This window comes from Electrophorus electricus, chromosome 4, assembly GCF_013358815.1.
Source record: "Electrophorus electricus isolate fEleEle1 chromosome 4, fEleEle1.pri, whole genome shotgun sequence".
Lineage (NCBI taxonomy): Eukaryota > Metazoa > Chordata > Actinopteri > Gymnotiformes > Gymnotidae > Electrophorus > Electrophorus electricus.
In genome coordinates this window covers 29,345,015-29,368,522 of record NC_049538.1, presented here as the reverse complement: position 1 = coordinate 29,368,522, position 23,508 = coordinate 29,345,015, and the positions used below count along the sequence as shown (strand labels likewise).

At 43.6% G+C, this 23,508-nt stretch overlaps 2 protein-coding genes across 4 annotated transcripts; one reads left to right on the top strand and one right to left on the bottom strand.

The window, feature by feature from the left end:
- The first annotated feature begins 16 nt into the window (after positions 1-16).
- On the top strand, positions 17-13,274 carry arih1 (ariadne ubiquitin-conjugating enzyme E2 binding protein homolog 1 (Drosophila)). 2 transcript variants are annotated; one of them, XM_035525040.1, is made up of 14 exons: positions 17-497; positions 2,269-2,336; positions 2,469-2,613; positions 5,133-5,225; positions 5,549-5,604; positions 6,773-6,839; positions 7,024-7,130; positions 8,167-8,209; positions 8,843-8,914; positions 9,007-9,137; positions 9,716-9,773; positions 10,305-10,565; positions 10,675-10,787; positions 10,907-13,274. In XM_035525040.1, exons 1-14 carry the CDS (start codon positions 213-215, stop codon positions 10,989-10,991), a joined length of 1,584 nt encoding a protein of 527 aa, XP_035380933.1. In that variant the 5' UTR covers positions 17-212; the 3' UTR covers positions 10,992-13,274. The 2 variants fall into 2 exon arrangements, with proteins under 2 accessions (XP_035380933.1, XP_035380932.1); XM_035525039.1 differs by having other exon boundaries at positions 9,716-9,782.
- A 1,359-nt stretch (positions 13,275-14,633) lies between these two features.
- c4h15orf39 (chromosome 4 C15orf39 homolog) lies at positions 14,634-23,508 on the bottom strand. 2 transcript variants are annotated; one of them, XM_027023477.2, is made up of 4 exons: positions 23,277-23,508; positions 18,126-21,150; positions 17,133-17,179; positions 14,634-15,922 (listed from the first exon to the last, which is right to left on the bottom strand). In XM_027023477.2, the coding sequence occupies exons 2-4, from the start codon at positions 21,136-21,138 to the stop codon at positions 15,917-15,919; spliced, it is 3,066 nt and encodes a 1,021-aa protein (XP_026879278.2). In that variant the 5' UTR covers positions 21,139-21,150; positions 23,277-23,508; the 3' UTR covers positions 14,634-15,916. The 2 variants fall into 2 exon arrangements, with proteins under 2 accessions (XP_026879278.2, XP_026879277.2); XM_027023476.2 differs by lacking the exon at positions 23,277-23,508 and adding an exon at positions 22,528-22,715.

The window sequence follows — 23,508 nt, the reverse complement described above, 5'->3', positions numbered from 1 at the left end:
AAGTCCATGACGCTACGTCACTACGTCTCTTTGTTGGCTCGGCAGCGGCGTATCTTCTGTTGTTATTTTCCTCTCCAGCTTTGAAAAAAAAACCCCAGAAATGCTAGTATCGAGCTAAAGTATTTCGAGGTTGTTTTTTTAAAAAGATAACCGTATATAATTATACACCCGTCGATAACTTGGCTTGTCACGGACCCAGAATCGATCTAGTAATGGACTCGGACGAGGGTTACAATTATGAATTCGACGACGAGGAAGAGGAATGCAGCGAGGACAGTGCTGAGGAGGAACCCGAGGACGACACCCTGGAGCTCGGCGAGGTGGAGCTGGTCGACCCCGTCGTGGCCGGCGGTGAGCGGGACGAGTGTGGCGAGACCGGGGGCAGCGGCCTCGGGCCGGGGCAGGACGAGGAGGACTATCGTTTTGAAGTTCTGACTGCCGAGCAGATCCTCCAGCACATGGTGGAGTGTATTAGGGAGGTCAACGAGGTCATCCAGGTAAGTGTGTTGTAGAGTCACTGTTAGTGTGTGTTTTATTTTACGATTAACCAGCACGTTTAAATTCGCGTCGGAAACCGAGCTTCTCTGCTTGTCGGCCTCGGGGGGGTGGTGGGCTGGGGTGGGGTGGGGTAGTATCAGCGTTAAGTGAAGAAATGAAAACTGGGACACAAACACGGATCATCTGATTTGTTGCCCTGGCCGATAAATTAAGTTAATTAAACCGAATTACTCGTCAGATTAAAATCTGTTCGAGTGTATAGCTAAGATACCTGTCCAGACGTGTAGCTGGAAAACCTAGCTAGGTGAGGTAATTGGACAACTAACTAACAGCAAATGTTAAACAGGCTGCGTAAGAATAGCGTTGGCTTGCGTTAGGTTAAACAAATATGTCTGACAACTAGTTAACAGTTTAATCGCTGGTAATCAGTCACTTGAAGAATGACAACTCCTGGCAGCTAGAGCCCAGTCAGCTAACGCTAACTAGGTTACAAAAGCTACGATAGGCTAACGTTAGGTTAGTCACGATATGTTTCTTGCTTTGGCTGCCGGAGTCTTTTGCCTTAGGTTATTCGAAATATGGCAGCTAGCTAACTGCCTGTCCTATTTATACATGCTCACGTAATGCTCGATTCAAACGGCAAGATAAGTAACTAGCCAACCTAGCTACATACGCACTAGCTAGTTAGCTGATATGAACTTGTTTGTGTTCAGGGTGTACTCGTTTAGAAAGCTTGGAAGGCGTTTTTCGGCGTGTTGTAACTAATCTAGGTGTTACGGTGCATTTAGTTTTACGTCTGCAAATATATAATTGCTATAGAGAGGAATGTTGTCCTTTATAGTCGCTCACCAAGCTGCTAAACTAGCTAACTGAGCTATTCGCTCTAGACAACAACATGGCGGAACTGGGGCCTCATCATGGCTGTTGTCATTAATAGATGGCTGTTGTCATTAATAGATGGCTTGCACTGTCTAAATTAAGAAAACGTCGAGAACACCCGAAAGTTGGTTTGCCTACTTTTCGGCGTAACGAGTGGCCTTTTAGTAGTGTATGGCTGACTACCTGCTGCAATAATTTGACAAGCCGTAATATTGTCAGAAGTCAAATATGATTGCTGGACGGCTATAGTGGTTGTTCTGCTATACCTGGAACAACAGTTAATGCGCTAATCGAACAGCATGATTTACCTGACCTGAAAACACTATTGTAACCTCTCAGACACACCTTAGACCTAGAATAAATATTAGCGCAAAGTATTAGTTACTGATGATGATGATATCTTGTAGCCTGAGACTACGGGTAATATGTGTATTACAAACCCGATTCTTATTTAATTTTAGTTACTTAATCCATGGTTGCATATATGGATTCATATTTTTAAGAATAATTGTTCATCTGTCAGTAAATTGTAAGACTGTATAATCAGTTCTTTCGACAAATAGCAGCAGCTTTTAAACATGCTGCGAATCTGGTTTGTTTTATTAAATGTTTTTAGTCTTTGTTTTTTTTACTTAATTAACTATTGATTTATGAACCTGTTCAGTTAATTTCAGTAGAACTGCTTATAACCTCAATTTATTTTAATGCGTTGTTATATCTCCCTGTAATTTGCATTTATTCTAGAAATTGATTAGTTAATCGTATTAGGACCACTCAATACTGTGCCATGGCATTCCAAATCCTGATTTTTTTCTTAATGCACGAGTGTTCGCATTATGTTTTGTTTAATGAATAAATGTTTGTTGCATTGTGTGTTTTCTCGCATCACAGAATCCTGCAACAATTACAAGAATACTCCTAAGTCATTTCAACTGGGACAAGGAGAAGCTAATGGAGAGGTAAATGAGCTCTTCCACTTAATTGACATTTTATAAACTTCTATAGCTAGCTTGTATTATGACTTTGAGGTCTTGGCTCATTCTTTGAATATCCAAATCTATATAAAGGTAATGCTGCTTCTTTTCTTGCAGGTACTTTGATGGTAACCTCGACAAGCTGTTTTCTGAGTGCCATGTCATCAACCCTAGTAAAAAATCCCGGACGCGCCTAATGAATACGCGGTCAACAGCGCAGGACATGCCCTGTCAGATCTGCTATCTTAACTACCCTAACTCGGTCAGTGTCTAACAATGGTGCATTTATTACTACTTCTAAGTGGTGTATTCATACAGTATTTTGTGCAGCTGTTATCGTGAAATATAATGTGAATCATTTGTCTAATTTGGTAACCCTGTAATAAAAAAGGATGAAACTCATGGTCTTTGATGAATATCTCATCAGACTAAGATGATTTCTCTCCATTGCAAACATTTACATTTATTAATTTGACAGACATTTAACCAAAGCCATCCCTTTATTTCAGATAATCTGATGCAGTAAAACTAAATTTACAATGATTGATCATGTGAAGGTGCAAGACAGTTGAATGAGATTCCACTGCTGTGAATCAAGATAAGGCCTTAAGTGCTTAAGCAGAGATTAATGTGCTTAATAATGTGTTTATAATGTGCTTCAGTATTGTTGTATTGCGGGATTTGTGTGCAGAGTAGAGCAAATGAGGTATATTTTGTGTTCATGTGTCTTTGGTGATATGCTGTATCATGACATATATAAGAAAGACTCAAACTGCGTGTGGGTGTGCAAATGTGCACATACAGGTTTGTGTCAACTTTCTTACATTTCATGAGATAAAGCTAAAGAGACCATTACAGTATGATTGCCAAAATATGTGTGTGGTCACTTAAAACCACCAGCCATTTTCATAGAGTCAGCAGTCATACGGTGCTCCTGTTGTACCAGCTAACTTCACATGGCTGTTTCTCACTGCATTTTTGACTTGTGGATCAAGGCACTAAATGCAGGCTTATTGTGGTGAAACGCATTGCTGCTTTTTGAGACAAACCTACGGAAATTTTGTCTGTGTCGAATGACTGTTTGACACAGCTCATCCACTTGCATAAGTGTCTGAATGTGTGTGCGAGACAGATAGGAGTGTCATTTGAACCCATTTTTTCCTCTTTTGAAATTGACATTTTAAACTTGTGGCGGAGGAGGGGGTGTAGTCAGTTTCAGTGCTATGACTGAAATGCACTCCCAGGTTGTTGTTGCTTAGTTGTTTTGGGAGTGTACATGAGGTAAAAGTCTGCTAAAGCAGACCGCTTTAATTTGGCTCCGAGAGCGGCATGCTAGCAGAAACTGCAGAAATACAATGTGCCATTGGCACAGAGTCCTGTGGTGCCAGGGGACTTGATAGCCTCCATTTCTCCCGGTCTTTTGTACACTGACGTAGTGGTTCAGCCAGCATGGTCAGGAGGTAAAACTGAATCATTGCCTTCAGACAACAGCACCCTTTTGCCCACTACTTGATTTAGAAGAGATGGCGCTAGAATTCATGTGTGTCATTGGAACTTTGCAATCTTCACCTTGTCCAACTGCTACAAGCATACCGTAAGAAGGGTGGCTCACAGAGGCTCAAGACAGGGAGGTAAACTCAATGTTAATCCAGATAAAGAGATGATTTTCCTTGCTGGTGTTCTGATTGCCAGCTGACATCCTTTTCAGCCCTAATCACTTAAATCCCCTCATCACCCAGCTGTTAAAACCTGGTGTAAACAGTGCAGATGTGTTCATTCTTCGCTTTGACAGTACTCAACATTGTGATGGTTCAGATCCAACCGTTCCTACCTGGCGACTCCCGATTTGCAGTGTGCGACAGTCACTGCAAATTGTAGTCACCAGGTAGGTGTGAATTCGATTTCACATTTCCAGATTCGGTGGTCATTGCTGTGTAGCTCGCAGAGAACCAGGATAGCAGACGGTGTCTGAAAAGGCATGCTGCTTACCAGAACTACAAGAAATACTTTTTTAAATGCCTCTATTAATGCAAGGCAGTGCTTAGGAAGCTTTGACAGCTAGATCATTTCATAAGCTTCCATCACCTGATGTGCAGAACTGGTAAGAATTTGTAAGGTCCCTGGTTTAAATGATTTAAAACAAAGGCTCTTTTCTTTTCAGTGGGGAAGCTTTCTGTGGAGCCAAGCATAGCAAAGAGAGTGTTGTTTTCTTCTCTCCGTTCTCTTCAGCTTTGATACGTTACTGTTTGAGGTGGTGTCTTTCATTAGTCAGCCGTTTGATGTTAGCAGTACAGCAGTGGCATGGAAGTATTTACCACTTAATAATTCACATCAGCTCAGTGGGGAAAGACATCAGACTACTGCTGTAAAGGACGTGGGGTTATTGTTTATTAGTTGAGTTTGTGTGATAACATTTAACATTTTTATTCAGGTTCAGGTGGGAATAGCTGTTTTTGCTTGCCATTCTGTGGTTGATTTTGTAACTGATGTAACTACTATTGTGGAGAAAGAACGGGCTTTGTGCGATTGCCCGTATGTACAGCAAAGATGAGAAATTTGCCTTTTGGTGTTAAATAAATGTGTGTATCCAGTAGCCTGAGAAAGTGGATGGCAAGGTTTGATGCGATTGTTATGATTAAATTGTGAAAAACAACTGTCGTTGTATGAATTGACTATGTATGGAAGTAAACTCTGAGGGATAAAAGGGAAGTTCATGGTTGTGTGTGTGTGCGCGTGTGTGCATATGGTGTTTTAGTCCTGATTTATAACCCTCTGTTGCAGTACTTCACTGGTCTGGAATGTGGACACAAGTTCTGCATGCAGTGCTGGGGAGACTACTTAACCACCAAAATTATAGAGGAAGGAATGGGCCAGGTGCTTTCTCTCTCCTACCTGCTGTCATTTGTCAAATTGCAAAATGTCAGACTTCATGTAGAATGGACAGTAAGACAACATGATTTCATCTGTCTATCTCTCTGTCTATCTCTCTGTCTATCTCTGTCTATCTCTCTAGATAGATAGATAGAAATGGAAACAGATAGAAATGGAAAGATAGAAATGGAAAGATGGACAGAAATAGAAATGGAACAAAGGTGTGTGTTCACACTTAAAATTAGAACAATGACTTGGGCCTCAGGTAGCCTAGTTTTTGTTTTGTGGGATAGGGGCTTAATATCTGCCTTTTTGTCTCATTCCAGACCATTTCCTGTCCTGCCCATAGTTGTGACATCTTGGTTGATGACAACACAGTTATGTAAGTACTTTTTATGTATGTATGTATGTATGTATGTGTGTGTGTGTGTGTGTGTGTGTGTGTGTGTGTGCGCGCGCAAGTGTATAAATAAACAAATAAATAACAGAATGCTGTCATGCATTCTTCACTTGCAACGCTGTAGTGTGAAATGGTAACTAGGAGAGGTGTTGAGACTCCAGCTGATCTGATTCTGATCCTGAACAGTAGTTATAGAGGTGGAGCTGAGCTGCGGGCTTCTCTCTGTCTCACAGCTGAGTTGACGGCTTACGCTCAGACAGGACAGCCCAAATCAGTCACCGAGTCTGAAGGTGTGAGACAGAGAGAGGATAAATTATGAAACTTTCTGTAATCATTATAAGTATGAGCAGCCCACACGAAAGGTCTGTGTTTGAGGAGAGCGCACTGATGCTAATCTGTAGCCTCACTCAGCTACAGTGCCCACAGTAATTGACTTGGCCTACAAAGCAGCGTGGCTGGAGGAGACGTAGGGCAGTGTAAAGTACTTGACTTATAATCGGAAGGTTGCTGGTTCAAGCCCCACCACTGCCAAGTTGCCACTGTTGGGCCCCTGAGCAAGACCCTTAACCCTCAATTGCTCAAGTTGTACTCACTCATAATTGTAAGTTGCTTTGGATAAAAGCGTCAGTTAAATGCTGTAAATGTAAAATGTGTGCAGGACTGTAGGACATCAGAGCACACTGGGGAACTTTTGATCCACACTGTTCAAGATTGGTCTTAATTTTGACCAAAATGATTTGCGTTAGTTGGATCGTATGACTGTGGTGATTCATCAAAATGCCCACAGAATCTAGAATGGCTGAGATCAGTCAGGATCCAATTAAAAGGATATGGCAGCTTTCTGCAACAATTATTATGGCACAGTCCAGCACTGTGATGGTGATTAACAAATAGTATGTTGTGTGTCCCTACGTGCGTGTGAGTGTGCGTGTGCGAGCGCACGTCACAGCCTTGTGTGTGTGTGTGTGTGTGTGTGTGTGTGTGTGTGTGTGTGTGTGTGTGTGTGTGTGTGTGTCTGTGTTGAGTTAGGTGGGCTCTGGGAACTATGTATTTATCCTAGTAAAAGTAATTTATTTATGACTGCAGTTCCAAGCATTTGGATATAAAATGTTTGAGGTGTAAGTGTTCCACTGTGTTTGTTTTTCCCCAGGCGCCTTATAACAGATTCAAAAGTAAAGCTGAAGTACCAGCATTTAATAACAAATAGTTTTGTGGAGGTGAGTTCACATGTTGTTTGGGTCTGTCTGTCGTATTACTTGACATAAAACTACAGCACAAACTCACATTATTTGAATATAATATCTATAACCATTTGCATGCATGGAAATTGCATGATTTAGGAGGTAAAGTTTTGTTTGTGGACATGTGGAATTTGACCGTCTCCATCTGCTCCTTCTACAGTGCAATCGACTGTTAAAATGGTGTCCAGCTCCTGATTGCCACCACGTTGTCAAAGTCCAGTACCCCGACGCCAAGCCTGTCCGCTGCAAATGTGGTCGGCAATTCTGGTAAGAGTCCCTCCGAGCACCACATATCCGATTATCTGAGGATGAAGGAGTGAGCTGGAGGGTTTGCCTGCCTGTCAGGCAGCTGTGACACGTTGGAGCTCCCCAGGTCATCTTACCCATGCAGTTTGACTAACTTATTTATGATTCTTGCTAATTGCATGTAGTAATAACTTCTATGGATGTTAAAGGTGATCTTGAAATTGTTAGGGACAGGGACACTTTTTTTGTTTACTTGTGTAGTCACTGTACATATCAAATGCTGCCTTCTGAGGCAGTGTTCGGAGACAGGATGATGGAACTCATAAAATGCTGCCTGCTGAGGGACCTCAATCAAAGTGACTTGAAGGCAGTGCAGATGCATCTCTCACTGCCTCATGTTTCCACAATCCTGTGGGAATTTGTGGGCACTCTGAAGTTTCTTTACAAAACATCAGCTTGTGTTTGTTTTGGTTGTTTTTAGCTTAATTTGTTTCTGAGGAGAAATGGCCAGTGTAAATGTGTAATAGACCACCTAAAGTTACTCAGTCAGTGGTTAGCTGTCTGTATCCTGACAATGGCAGGATGCAATACTGCCTTCAAAGTGTGTCCCAAGCGCAATTCTGCGTTCAAAGTGTGTCCCAAACGCAATTCAATTTCAGGAACCGTCATATCCAAACTCTCTCCTAAGGAAATGTCTCAAATGACACCATGAGCAGCAAAGCACAGTGGCAGCTGCCTTCGGTTTCAACCAGCACCTCCAAGTTGTCTTTGTCTCTTGGATGAGTGTGTCTATATGTTACTATTGTGGTCCTATGTATTAAACACTGTGGCTTGTGGTAATAATGGTTTGTTGAAATATTGTTCTAGAACTTGGCTTTACCCAAGGAAATTAAAACACTCATATTTGGTTAAATGAATATTTACATTGGGAATGCAAAATGCTGCGATAAACATTTGTCTGTTGGGACTTTACTTTGTTTGTTAGGGAGATACCATATTGACGAAAGGTGATACTCTTGTGATATGATTGTGATGCTCTCTCTATTCTCCAATGCAGCTTCAACTGTGGGGAAAACTGGCATGACCCAGTGAAGTGTAAGGTATGCCAAAACAACTCACTCTCTAATGTGCACGAACGCATTGAGTAGGAGACAGCAGATCATTCTGATGTTTATGCCTAATGCCGCTCTTACGAGGATTTTCCTTTTGTCAATTTCAGATTTTTAAAAATTATGTATTTCTGGTTGCATAGATCATGGTGATAATTAAAATATTTATAAAACCCCGGCTTGAAATTAGCCACTGGTTTTAATGTCAAATGCTGAATCACAGTGCAAGACCTCATCCTTCTCTGCTACCAGTCTAATGGCAGAACTTGGGTCACGCGTATGTGGAGTGTGGAGAGAGCCAGAGCTCTGCCTCTGGTGAGCTGTGCGTTTTTCCCAGTGCACAGCGCTAGAGCAGGCTGCCCCTCTCAGTTCTGAGAGCCCCTCTAGAGACATGTCTTGTTGCGGGGGTAGTTGTGGTGAAAACAAAGGAAACTTCTCGTCCCTTGTGTCTCTTTGACATGCATTAGTAGCGTCTATCAGTGAGATCATCCTTAACCCTTTTCCAGCTATGTTACAATTCTCTTTTCCTGCATATGCTTATTTTCCTCAGTCCAAGTATAACGTTTGCTGAAATCACACAAACACCGAGCATGGTGCTGAATTATGAATTCTCTCTCCCTTCAGTGGTTAAGAAAATGGATCAAAAAGTGTGATGACGACAGCGAGACGTCTAACTGGATTGCGGCGAACACCAAGGTCAGTGGGCTGTGTGCGTTCTACGCTGTGAACGAATTCTGCTTGGTCCCACTACCCTGTGGGATTTCAGCTCCCTTCCTCTTGTGGTGCAGGAATGTCCCAAATGCCACGTGACCATAGAGAAGGACGGCGGCTGCAACCACATGGTGTGTCGGAACCAGAACTGCAAAGCGGAGTTCTGCTGGGTCTGCTTGGGCCCCTGGGAACCCCACGGATCGGCCTGGTTAGTCGGGCTTTGCGATGCACGAAGGACTTGTTTTGTTGCAGGAATGATGCCCGTTTCAGGCTTTCAGTTTAAACAAGTGCATAAATGTAACCAAACGCGATGCTTATTGGAGTCTAAAGAAAGCTACCTTGGGCTGTGCGAGGGAGCTGTAACATGGTGAGAGATTTCATTATGGTGCCAGGTTTAGTGTTTACTGTAAGGGACACTTCTGGCACTGGGATTGCCTTAGGTTCTGCTTTGGGAATCTGCTTTGCAATCACCCAGATTTTCTGAGGTGTTGGTTCAGTATTCAGTAGTGACTCTGTGTGAAGAGGGCAACATATTCCTGCTTCAGTATACTCCCATTAGGGACCAGGAAAGTAAATATTTCACGTTTGTAAGTAAATTGTGGAAAAGAGGAACAAAAACATTGAATAGAGACTAAATCGTAGCGCTGTGAAGCTCAGTTGCTATTTGTTGCACTAGTGCACCGTCTTAAATGGTGGTTATCATGTTTTTGAGAGGTGAAACATTAAATATGTTTTTTGCACTGTCAACACGAGGTGGATAAATGCCAAATTCCGTTCCCCTCCCAGGTACAACTGCAATCGCTACAACGAGGACGATGCCAAAGCTGCGAGAGATGCCCAAGAGGTACGCGAGGTATTTCAGAGCGGGGTGGGGGTGTGGGGGGGGTGGGCTGTGCCTAAAGAGGCTCCTCCCTCACTAGCTCAGCCTCCCTGGAGCAGACCCCTCGGAAGCTTTCCTGCTGCACTACGGCCGTCTTCTCCCTGTCTCTGCTTCTCTCTTGCATTTTCCTCTCTCAGGGCTTTAGATAACGCGGCGTCCAGCACCTCCAGTGCAACACAGATGACACGCTGAACTCCAGGCCAAGACGTCAAACAACCCCCGCTAAAGCCCCCCCCCCCATCCCCCCCAGCCCCCCCAGCCCCACACACACGGTTTCACTTTCACTCTTCTAACTTTAACTGGGGATTTCATTCAATTACAAGACAGGCTTTTGTGGGCTGCCCCTGGGCCTGATGTGTAGCCTCGACGTGTGTGTGTGTGTGTGTGTGTGTGTGTGTGTGTGTGTGTGTGTGTGTGTGTGTGTGTGTGTGTGTGTGTGTGTGTGTGTGTGTGTGTGTGTGTGTGTGTGTGTGTGTGTGTGTGTGCTCTTTGCAGCGCTCTAGAGCAGCCTTGCAGAGGTACCTGTTCTACTGCAACCGCTACATGAACCACATGCAGAGCCTGCGCTTCGAGCACAAGCTGTACGCGCAGGTGAAGCAGAAGATGGAGGAGATGCAGCAGCACAACATGTCGTGGATCGAGGTGCAGTTCCTGAAGAAGGCCGTGGACGTGCTGTGCCAGTGCCGCTCCACGCTCATGTTCACCTACGTCTTTGCCTTCTACCTCAAAAAGAACAACCAGTCCATCATCTTTGAGGTGAGCTGGTAAAAAATTGAAGACTTGTTGTTGTTTACAAGAAACTGGTCAGCCCTCTGTTGGAAATGAAACATTAACAAATTTTGTGTTTTGGCGGTTGCTCCTTCAGAACAACCAGGCAGATCTGGAGAATGCCACTGAGGTATTGTCTGGATATCTGGAACGAGACATTTCCCAGGATTCATTGCAGGACATCAAACAAAAAGTACAAGACAAATATAGGCAAGTCTGCTAATGCAGTGTGTGTTGCTCTTTCTTCAGGGTCAGGCCACTACAGCCTAGTTTTGACTTTAGCAAGTGTGAATAATTTTTGTGTGTGACCTTGTGACCTTTTTACACAGATACTGCGAGAGCAGACGACGAGTTCTACTGCAGCATGTGCATGAAGGCTATGAGAAAGATCTGTGGGAATACATAGAGGACTGAGCAGCGTCCTGTCACCACGGACTGGGAGAGAACCTCCACCAACTAGCGCGCAGATGCAACAGACCCTGGGCAGCAGAAGTCTCTGGTGCCCGAGGGCAGCACAGGCTTCCGGAGCCACGACCCACATACCCCACCCTCGCACTTCTGGCATCCCCAACACCCAGACTTCACTCTGTTTGTTTGTTTTTGTTTGTTTTTTTTTTGTTTGTAATTCAGCTCTTTTTCTTTTTTTTTAATTGTTTCTGTAAAAGAAACTTTAAAAGTAAATTATATTTAAATAAAAAAGTTAGAATATTCAAAAATATCACATGTACAGCAGTATTGTAAACAGAGTACCATGATAGAAGCCTGTGACCCAGCCACAGCCAATAGATGGAATTCGTCCTCTCTTGGTTTGTGTTGTAACAACCCCTTAAACATCAGACTCCCACTGCCTCCCGCTGCTTATCTTGACCATAAGTGTTTTTGTTTCGTTCTTTTCTTTTAAATAGGTCCATTTGTACATGTCTATTTGTACATGTCTCTGTGTGCGCGTGTGTGCGCGTGTGTGCGCGTGTGTGCGCGTGTGTGCGCGCGTGCGTGCGTGTGTGTGCGCGCGTGCGTATGAGCGCGTGGGTGTGCAGTATGTTTTGATAGTTTTCGAAATGGCTTTAATTGTCCTGACCATATTAGTTTGTGGTATGATCCATGTCTGAGTGCTGAATGTTGATGAGTTGATTGTATTGGGGGGACCTTTTTCAATTTAAACATAGAAGAAAAAAAAAGTTGGGGGGCAGGTTGAAGCAAATTGGTATTTTTCAATTTGTACATAATACATATGCATGGATGACCAAGAGTGGCACGTGTTTGCATACTTTTTAAATTTAAAATGATATTTATTCTTTACAAATATTTAGAAAAAACAGATGTATATTTGCTGTGTAGTATCTCTCCTTGCCTTTGCTGGTCCCTCTTTTTAAGAGGTTCAGACACAGGATGCTTGACTCAAAGCAGGAGTCCAAATCTCTCCTCTTTTCGCTCCACTACTCTCCTCCTCCCACCTCCCCCTACGGTCTCCTGGACTGTGGAGTATCGATGGAGGAGACTGAAGCTGGAGCTCTACCAAATGAAACTCGGTATGCCAAGGAGGAGCTTCTAGTTTACTGCGAATTGGAATCCCAGCAAGTTGTGGCATGGTGAGCAGGATGGGAGCTCTTCTGAAGTCTTAGGAAGACACACCACCTGTATGAACATCTACCACTGACCATGGTGGTGATGGCCTTTTATATCAATCGGCCAGCCTCTTTCTGTTGTGTGCGTGCGTGTGCGCATAGGTGTGGGCGTGTTTGTGTGTGTGTGTGTGTGTGTGTGTGTGTCGTGCCCCTCCCTGCCCTGGTAGGTTTTGAACTTTGATCGGATGTTAACTTGAGAGCCAAACTGAGTGACATTCACTCTATCTCTCATATTCACTCACACACACATATATATATATATATATATAAATTACACACACACACTTTTTATATTTTCTGCTTCTCTCTGTAAAAGGTCTCTGTTCTTCCCAGACTCGAGGTTTTCTTTGGTGCACTTATAGGGTATGTTTGAGGACACTGGCATGTATGAATGGAAAACTAGTTTTAATGATGTTGGTCAAAAGAAGTGCTCTGGATTGAGCCTCTGTGAAGCAGACGAGGCTCTTTTCCACATCCATATTTAACACTGCAGACCTGGTATCTTGTCATCATGTGTGTTGCTGTGAAATTCAACGTTGCTTTTTGCCCATGTTGTGCTCAGGGGTTACGTGTCTCAAAGATTCTCACTGTACAAGTGTTGATCCAGTTGGTTTCATTACACGTCTAAAATTGTATTGAAAACAAGTTGATTTAAAAAAAAAAAAAAAATCAGTACACTGAGACACCTTTGTACATGAGACCAGGTTAAAGGGTTTAAGCGAGGGCTCGAAGGGTTTGATTCACCTTGGTGAATGAGTATTCCCGGTGTAGTGTGTTGCACTTCTGAGGTTTTCTAAGGTTTCTTTAATCAGAGGTGTTGGAGTCATGACATGCCAGTTTTATGTGGTAGTGTAGTTCAGTGGGTGGGTGGGGGTGTGTGTTGTTTGCTTCTGTCCTTGTGGTGGTCAGAGAAACAAATGGGGCAGATGAGGAGGACGCAAGGACGCTGACGTGTCCTCTACCATCTCAGTAATGAATTACTTTGCGTCTTGTGGTTCGGGGAAAGTGATCTATTACTTTTTTTGTTTGTTTGCTTGCTTCTTCAAAGAAATAAAAATGTAATTTAAATTAATGTACTTTTAAAGCATTCTTCAAATTAGAAGTTGGGGGGGGGGGGGGGGGGGGGGTTTGACCGCTTATTGAAGCTCTCTTAAATACAGTAGTTCGACAAGGAGACATGAGCAACGAAATGAGTTTGTAGCTTGTTCAGCCCATTCAAAACACACTGCCGACTGCTCTGGCGGTCTTCCAGGCATACATTCATCATTGGACTACTACAATCTGCTGAGTTTAACATGCACATTTTGATTAATTAGGTTTGAGGGAAAGCTGTGGAATCAAGTACTTGCCTGCTGTTTAAGTTTGGTTATGTCCCCATGATCCCCCATCACATTTGGAAGTTAAGTGGGGTTTGTGAAGATGTGCAGTGGTTTTCATGCTGATCACTGTGGCTTTCACTGTCTTTTAGATCAATTTTGCTTCTCAAGGCTCTGTGTTTGGTCATGGCTGGGAGTTCATGAATATCCCACTTCAACATGCACAGAAGCAGCCATTTGGTTCAGACATTGGAAAAAAGGGGGAAAAAAAAAACTTTTAATACTTTTCTACATAGCTTTTCTTTGATTTCTTATATACATAGTGTAAAATGTGGGGAAAAAACTTAGTTGTCTGTTTTGGAGAAAACATTAAAGTACAAAATGTTGCAAACTTTTTGACTTTTTTAAAAAAAACAAAACTTGTTGCAAGGTCAGCAGCAGTCAAACTAAGCTATTCTTCACCCCTTATTAAAATCCACTGACACTGAATTTAGCCACCAGAGGGAGGCAATACATCATAATGTTCCCTACATGAGTAGATCGACTAGGGAGTCTTAGGAAAGCATAAATTAGTTTTATGACGCAGAGATAGGAAAGCCTGGAATACAAGATGCCACAAACAAATATTTAATAAATCTATCAGAGATGGAAAAACATCTGTGCACTTGGAAGTATATAAAAATCTCAACATACTTCTCTTAGCAGCAAACCTAACAGCAAATGAGTCCCAAATGGACTGAAATTGTCCTTATGTTGTAAATTATGTTCTAATGTTCTTCAGATATTGAAACCATTAAATGGTGTGAAATTACAAATCTTATGTGTGATGGAGAAAACAGAAAGGCACTTTAAGACTGATTGTCACTAGCTATTGTTGAAGTGCTACTTAATGGAGAAACATTGAACATAAATATTTTAAAAATCCAAAATTTAAACATCATATCAGCAGCCATTAGAAAAGTGTTTTGTAAACACAGTAGTCCTTTGCCTTTGGTATGTTTTCACCATCCTGGAATGTGGATTATTTTATAAAACTTCAAACACTAGTTTTAAGATCTCAGCAATGTAACCTTTTTACAGATTTGCCCCTATTCCACATTTACCTACTCCGTTCATAAAAACACTTTACCTACTGACAGAGCAGCTGTTAAAAACTTTAAATATGCTTGGGTCAGAGTAATCAAACGCAAGTATTTTGAAAGTTACACAACATGTATTTAAAAAAAAAAAAAAGATCATGTATTATCAAGGCATAGAAAAGCATTGAAGAGGTTTTCTCGTTTAACACCTATCCATTTCTCATATTCACATATTCAAATAATCCAGATTTTATTATTATTATTAATAAAAATAAAAAAGCCTTCACAGTCTCAGCCTCAACATCAGTCCTCAATTTTAAGCCACCCTTTTTTATAGTCTACAAGCAGCTCCAGGTAGTACTGCCACTCCGGTTCGCTGTCATATTTGACCTCAAACACAGTTTTGAGTGGGTTGGCGTGGGGCTCGTGGACCCGCAACACCACCCCCCTGTACCACACCTCTGTTTTATCATTCTCCTCATACAAGTGCCGGATCCGTTTGCCAACCAGGTCAGGGTAGGTGCTCCTGGTGGTCTGACTCAAGCCCCGCCTTCTGCGGTGCTTGGACGTCCGCTGGGCAGGGAGATAAGGGCAACATCGAGACCCACACGCTTCGGGGAAGGAGTCTCTAGCCGCAAGGCGTGTTCTGTACTGGGGGGCGTGTCCTCTGTGGGTCGTCTTTTTCCCCTGGTGATGCCCATACCGGTTATGTGCCATGTCCTGAGCCTCGGGGTGGTCTGTGACTCTCTGGTAGTGTGGCAGTCGACCCCGGCGGCGTCCGCCATAGTAGACTTTCCTCAGCTTCAGGACCATGCCCGCGCGCCTCGTGGGAACGGTTCTCGCACCGACGCCAGGCAGCCGGCTCTGCGCGTAGGAGCACGAGACCGCCTCCACCTCGGCGTCGCTGCTTTCGGTCGAGAGGTCATCAGAGGTCAAAGGTCGCCCCCAGGAATTCTCAGGCTCGGTGTCTTCCTCGATCTTCACCACGACGTGACTGTCTTCATCGCTGTAGGCTGCCGTATTGTTCTCCCAGCCCGCCTCCTCGACAGAGATGGGACACCAGTTTTCGAACTCCTCGGCAGACTCGCCCTCTGACGAGGAGCTGTCGTCCCGTAAAAACACCCTCTTGCAGGCACTCTTCACTCTGCCTTTGCCTCCAAGACTTTTCTGACCTGAGGCTTCTTTGTGATTCTCCATGCACGTTACAGTATGGGATGGGTGTGACCTCAGGGAAACATCACGTACCTCTAGCCCATCTAAAGAACTTTCATTTTCATCAGATAATTCCACACATTCTTTCTTAAACGTGGAGATGGATTCTATTCCTGTAGAGAAACAGTCAAAATTTAGTGTCAAGTCATCCTGGCTCGGCTCACTCAGTTCTACTAATATATATATATATATAATTATTATTATTAAAAAAAACAAACAAACAAAAAAATCACACACACACACACACACACACACACACACACACACACCTCCACCAGCTTATGACAAATTCTAACACCACCTAGAAAAATTATCTATAGGCATATGGAGGGTTTCATTTTAGTTGGTTTCAACAGCTTATAATATCAGGTGATGTTTAGACAGCTAATGATTAGCTGTCTAAACGTCACCTAATCCAAACACGAACATCCACACATGGAATGATGAACGTGTGGTCTCCAGTATCTCTGGACTATAAAGAGACCAAGGAAACGCAGGATTTGTTCAGTAGATGAGATATCCATGGATTTTAACTGAGGAAATACAAGACTGCAGTAGTCATTTGTGCCATAATACATTTGCCGACTGAGAAAATAAAAGACAGCAGGACAGTGGGGCTACACAGCAACAGAAAAAAAAAAGGCTCAAACAAGCAAAGGTTCACAGACAGAAGCCAGCAGTACATCCGCAGCCAACCACGAGTAACGGCAACCTTAGTCATCAGAGAAAGTGATCCAATTATGTCAATTCATTTAGCCAATGTGACAACAGAATACGACAGCGTGGGTTAAGTACGCAGAGGACGCAATGAAAAGGACAAAGAAAGCCATTTATAGTTGCCTGCTTTACTGAGTATAAGTTTTTAAAAATGAAGATAGGAGACCAACATTGTTTGGGAGATGCTTTAAAGAAGACGTCTAAGGTGTAAATAATGCTGATCAAACGTGATAACGCTGCACGTGAACAAAGTCACACCTGTACAACAAGTTCTCCCTCACGTTCTCTGAAATGACAAGCCACTTCCTTCCCCAGCGGAAAGCATGTGTCAGAAACTGACAGATATCCCGAACCACAGAACCTTTTTCTATACTAAGCTACATCTGGTCACCCTGTGCAAAGGTTGGCACATTTACAGCACAGCAAGAGCCGTCCTGTTATTTAACAAAGCCTTCGGTACAATTAAAAGAACTCAGTGAAGAGCAGACAGGCAGCAAGGACTGAGCTTTCAAAATAAAATAAAATTGAATTAAATAAAAGCTTGGCATTTATACAGACTAGTGGGGTAAAGAAGGCGCAGGGGACGCCAGAGCAGGAAGATTGTACCTGAGTAATATTTGGGACATCATCTGTAGGAGTGGAATGAGTGGAATCTGTAGAATAAAAAGGGGTTCAAATGAAAATAAGTGTCAAATCAATCATGGGTATGAAAATGCAGAAACAAAAAGGAAATAAAACTATTCATATGAAAAACACTGAAAATAAGACAAAGCCCTCATCCTTATTTAAGAAGTCCAGTGAAAGAAAGGAGTTTCCCACATTAGGCAAAACCTTTCAAATCTAAGCTGAAATTCTACGAGAATGAAATTTTAGTTTTAACATGTTGGTAGACACGTCTTTATTTACCTATACGATGTTAGGAGGTAGGACACAAATGCACATAAACTTCCCAAGCTAAAGATTCACCAAACATCTAGTTGTAAACCCCAATAAACAACGACTCCTGAGACATTGCATGTTTTAAAACAAATATGCCTGCAGGAGATCAAGGCCACCGAAAGGCATGAGAAAAATTCATGCACAGAAGAACCTCGCTAAGCACTAACTTCTCCCCTGCATTTACACCCATGAGAATAACCCAAGTTTAGGAGACAGCTAAAATGGTTATTCCAGAAGGCTATATGCCCTGCACAGATTCAGCTCAACAGGTAATTATCGTATCTGAGCCTTAAGCTGGTGTGGGAGATCGGCACAATCAAACACGCTGCAACTGGGGTCCCAGGACTCCCACAGTCAATCCCTGCTGTAACACACACACTCGATTCTTCCTGTCCTTTAGTTTCATATGAAAATGCTGTTTGCAGAAAGGTTCTGTTTGTACGATAAATGACAACATTAAAGTGTGATCATGCGTTATGATGAATCAAGCACTTTATATATTGTATACTTATATAATTGTATATTGTATAATTAGGGAAAAGTATCCATCTAGTATAAGATCTCATTTCTCACCATAGACAAATGTTGTATACAATATACAAACATTATAAAAATAGATGTAGATGAAACTTTTTTAACTTCTCATCAACCTCAACTTACCAAGGAATTTGCAGACACTAGCATAGTAGAGGAGGTTGAGGACATCTGGATACATGTCTGGGAGGTGTTTGAGGGACAGGAGCCTCCTGAGTCTAGAAGAAAAAGACTGCCTGTGGAGCTGAGTCAGATGCCTCTCTTCAGAAAGCGTGGTAGGACGCAGCTCAACCCGATGTTCCTGCAGGACCTGGTCTATGTATGCGCCCTGCACTTGAGGAAACAGGGCCTCTTTCACCACCAGCATGGGAATGAACACTGCCCCTGCTCGAATGACATGAAGAAAGGGGCACTCACGACTCCTTACGTACTTTTCTAGCTGGCTAAGAACCTTTTGGAGCGCCGCCATTGTCTCGTCACCCCTCAGCCACGCTTCCCTGGCCTTGGAACCCAGAAGGCACGACACCTTCTGGGTTTTAGTTGGTGGAGAAACAAGGTCCAATCTGGATAACCAACTTCTGAGCTCCTGACGAGACGTTTGAGAAACACAACGTGACACAAGCACGCAGAGTGATTGGTGGAGCTCCATAAACTGATGGCGGGCACGTCTGCTACTGCTTATTGCTGTTTTTGGCTCAGCAGGAGATTGAAGGACCTCGGGGATGGGAGGCATGGGGCTTCTGAGGACTTCAGGTACAACGATGTTATAGCTTGTCAGTTTGAGGCATTGAGGAGGGATTTTACTGAGGGAAAATGTGCTCTGCAGTGTTTGCAATGGAGCTGGGGATATAGAAGGCAACATATTTGGAAGGTCAGAGGACTTTGCAACAGTGTTCTGAGTGCGTACAGTTTCTTCTCGATCCCCTGCACCAGGCTCGGTCTTAGGGGGTTCTGATAATTCTGGTGTCACTGTCAAGTATTCTGGTTTAATGTCAGTCTTTATAACAACAGCGCTGCATTCAGCATCGCACACTGCTGATTCCAAATCTGCCGGTTCTTTCTTGACTTGTGCAGCATGGTGGCTAATTGCAGGATTCGGGCTCTTGGCTATTTCTGACGGACATGATGCCTCATCTTCCTCCAGTTTTTCTTCTTTCACCTTTAAACTTTGAATTTCAGGTGCATCACAGCAGACAGCTGGTGGCGTTGTGACTGCTTTTGTCTTAAGGTCATCTTGACTTAAATTTGCTTTCGAATCCATGCCTTGTGCTTCTGACTTGGATTTAGGTGGGTCCGAGTCAGCCGGCAGCTCTGAAATACTGGGATCCTGTGCTGGGAGCAACATACCTGCAGCCTCTAGATATGTTTTGTAAGGGGCCAGGCTGAAAACTTTGTTAATGACTGGCATTAGAGGCGAAGAAGGTGCCTGCGTCTCATCAGTCTGCCGCTTATCTAACTTCTGAACTTTTTCCAAAAAATTATCATCTTCACAGATATTTTCAGTTTCCTCTCTGGGTCTTTTAGATAATGGAACACTATTAGCTGGTTTGTCTGAAATGTGTAAACTCTGCTTTTTATTGGACGTATCGCCAGGGCATCTGGAAGCAGCTATGTGATCGCAGACACTACTAGCTGGAAAGCTGTCTCGGCCCTGACCTGGATAGCTCGAGGCGGGACTTTCAGCAGCTACCCTGTGCTGGGCTTGAGACTGCGTTTGATGGAAAGCCCCTAAACTCCCAAACGGTCCGTGAGGGTCCCGGTGGGAAACTGCACTCTGCTCCCGCCGCAAAGAAAAATCCAGAGGTCGATCTACTTGCGGCAGGGCAGGACGGGGACACGGCCTCTCCGTTAATGGGTTCACTCGAGTCACAGCTTCGCTAGCATTTAAGTGCATTCTATAGGCAGAGTAATCAAGTACGTTCCTGATAGCTGGGTGGCCAGGAGGAATGATGGAGTAGGGCTTTGGCAAATCATTGAAATAAGTCTGAGGAACAGGGCACTGTCCTGAGGCTTGCTTGTCTATAATATGAGAATTTTCTGGCCTGTAGATCTCAATGTTATTCTGTGGGCAGTAAAGGAAGGGACGTCGAGACACGTCCACATACTTAGAAGTGTGAGGATGGTCCTGGTAAACCCGCGTCGGCATTCCACAGTGCATTTGGGTCAGTGGCTCGTACACAGGGCGTAGGTCACTGTGCGTTTGTGGGGGCATCTGGAATCGCTGGCAGTGCTCTTGTGGAGAGGAGAGAAAAGGGTGAGCTGGGCTAGAGAGGTAGCTGCCATGGCCTGGCTCAGTAAAAGCAGATGCCCTCCTAAGTCTGCCTGGGCTGAGACCGTGGTAGCTCTCTGAAGGTACATCCTTAAGCGGTACCCTCTCTCTGCAAGGCTCAAATGGCAGTATTCTCTGCTGCATCAGCGCTTCCTGCTCCTTTTTGTGCAGGTATGCCCAGTGACTGTAATGCGCAGCCCAGTCTTCCTCGAACATTGGAGGGGGAACCCTGTGCAGCCCTTGATCCACTGCATAGTTCTGCCCCACCGTGCACTTTGGATCGGTACAGCATGGCCTGTGTCTGTACACTGGCTTTGGAACAGCAAGTCCAACAGAGGTTTCTGCTGATGGGGGGGACAAACCCATGCACTCCGCTGGAGGTTTCCTGAACGCAACAGGAGACACTACCCCGGCAGCGCTGGGACTGTGCTCAATCGGACTTCTGCTGTAGTAGGCAAACTTGTGCTTGGCTGCCAGCTCCTCCATTGCGGCAGGAGAGCCAGTGTCCATGGGGAAGGCCACATCTTCAGGCCTGTAATTCATCTGACTCGTTACAGACCCCTCTGCGGTCGATTGATGTACCACTTGGCTACCCCCGTTTCTTACACAGGTCCTAGATGTGCTCCACGGCGAGTGAAGATCCACAGCCTCTTTTCCACTGAGGGAGCAAGGCATGAAGGTCTGCCTGAAGGGAAGGGCCTTGTCTTGGGAGTACTGGGGTGGGTTGTCTGCTTTGGGAAGCCCTGGTGGACCCATATTCCCCACAGGATCCTCTAGTCTTGCCATATTGCCTTGAGCTGAGGGATCCACGAAACTCGGCACGTGCTTGCTGCTCTTCATTATATCCTGCCTTAGAGATTTGAGATTCATGCCAAAATAATCCTGTAAAAACACACAAATACAAAGAGGGTGTCAAATGTGTCAAATACCATATTTCAGCAGGATAAACCAATTCATTTGCACAGCACTGTACTTTATCTAAACATTTTCATGCCTTTTGCTGTCCAAAGTGGAAAAAAAAAGAAAAAAAGGAAATTAATTTGCATACTGCATGGGCTAGGAGGCAAGTCATATCACAGCATGCCCCAACTAGTAGCCCAAGCTTACAAAGATGCACAGTGACAAAGCTATGAATACAATACAATAAATGTTTTAAAATGCTTTAACTGCTAAAATGACAAGTTCAATGTCATTTTAAGAAACGGCAGGCAAATTCACATGACCTGCTACCATACACAATATATGTTGTTGAACTGTACCAAAAAAAACGTTGCAACCAACGCAACGAATTGCACATGAATTTATGATACAGTTACAATTGTGAAACATCACTAAAGGAGACGTGTAGTACTTTTCTACACTGGGTATCGTAATAGAGCTCAGTCTCTTTCACCAGGCTCTCCCACAGCACGACTATATAGACTTTATGACGCACACGCGCACACACAAAGAATTGAGCACCACTTGAACCACATCTTTCAATTTTGCTTAGCAGGGTTTGCAGTTATGGCATAGAAATTGAGGATATCTTTCTTTTTTGGAGAATTCAAACTGGGAACTTGATACACTTGAACGCTAGGGAAGGTCTTGTACCTAAGGTGAACTCTGGCCCCAGAGAGGCCGCCCGGGGGTATGATGAAATAACCAAGAGGCTCCTGGTGACGCACGAGGCAGGCTAAACTCTGCGTGAACTAACAGGTATAATTTCTATAAATACTTTTCCAACAATTTGACAAAAGAAAAGCATGCCAGCTAGCGTATAGCGCGCTTTATTGTGGGGACAATAAAGCACGGCTGGCTTGCAAACCATCTCGCGTGGGCGATTGCAAATTTTAGTACCTCTGCAAAACAAAACGCATTTTGAATCTTGACTCATTTAGCTACCTAGTGAGGAACCTTCCGTCAACATCTGTGCTATATGCAAAAGAGCGACCAAAACAAAGACGCCACTAGAATGTGGTCATCTTGCAGTAATTCGGTACTTAGAAATATACCATACTTTAATTTACATTAAGATGCTAAATAAGTAGTTACCCCTCCACCACGCGCCCCCAACTTCAGAGAAACATGAAATTGCGACTCCCTCACGCGACGAAGCAGCCCGCGGCGAGTTCTCACGTGGTCTCAAAGTTCAGTGATAATAAACCCGCGCTTCTCAAATCCAATCAATAATCGAAGTTTGCGAGAGGACGTCTGTCCATAAGGGCACATTGGGACTTATCTACGGTCTCTCTACTGTGTTCACAGCCAAGCACTTACCGCCAAGAAACTCCGGTTCGGCGAACACCAGGCTCAATTAGGCGATCCATAACCAAACCGAAAGTTGGCCAGCAATTAAGTTCCGTGTATATATCATTTTAAAAGTCCTTGAGCTGAGGTTTCGCGAGCGATAGTTCGGCTTTGTGGCTTTTTTTCCAGAAGAGTTTGAAGGCGTCAGTCCAAAAGTATGTGAGCTGCCACACGGTTAGCCAATTAGAGCATGACAAAAAACCAGAGGGAGGATCTGGAGATACTGGCGCATTAACGATTCCGTGCAGCCCGTATTTCATATGATACCCCTTTGCACTGCGCAGACCTACATACTGGGAGGACTGTGTATATTTTAGAAACGCGTAACCACACCGAAGCATAAATTAAAAACAACAACAATAAAATACTTATTTTCGAACAGCAAAATGTCAGCTCAATTGCTGACAATAAAAGCTACATGAAGCATGGGCATTTAATTAAATTTTTATTTTAATCTTTCATGTAGGCTACATAGGACGCAGTGTACTAATGAAAGTGTCAGAGAGCAATAAGAAGGAAAAACAACAACAACAACAACAAAACCCAAATAAAATGCATGCAAAAAACACAAGAAATTGCATAATTCACCAGACATTATAAATATTAGGCATACAACTGCACTGATATAAAACAGCTTTGCGATTTTAAGATTTTTTGCTTTTTTTTTGGCAAAGAAAGTATGATGGATTCTCAGAGTAGTGGCTGCAGCGTTATCCTACCTGTTATCTCTTTTCATTGCGCAAAGAAGCCCATAGGATCATGAATCTCAAACCAGTCAGAACCAAGAATTACAATCACTTGGGATTCTAGACAAAAATATAGTTGAGCAATCTCTCTTGTGTATGGGAAATTGCCCAATAGCCAGTCTAGCATTGTTTTTGGGAGGAAACCCTTTACAGACATAACAAGGAACTTTTTTCTTTTGTCCTTAAAACGGACCACTGCGAAAGA

Excerpts from the sequence above, each read along its gene's own strand:
- c4h15orf39 (XM_027023477.2), bottom strand. The coding sequence starts at position 21,138 with ATGAATCTCAAATCTCTAAGGCAGGATATAATGAAGAGCAGCAAGCAC. Across the intron at positions 17,180-18,125 it reads TAGTGTCTGCAAATTCCTTG|ATTCCACTCATTCCACTCCT; the intron begins GTAAGTTGAGGT and ends TTTATTCTACAG.
- arih1 (XM_035525039.1), top strand. The coding sequence starts at position 213 with ATGGACTCGGACGAGGGTTACAATTATGAATTCGACGACGAGGAAGAG. Across the intron at positions 5,226-5,548 it reads TAGAGGAAGGAATGGGCCAG|ACCATTTCCTGTCCTGCCCA; the intron begins GTGCTTTCTCTC and ends GTCTCATTCCAG. Across the intron at positions 9,138-9,715 it reads GAACCCCACGGATCGGCCTG|GTACAACTGCAATCGCTACA; the intron begins GTTAGTCGGGCT and ends TTCCCCTCCCAG.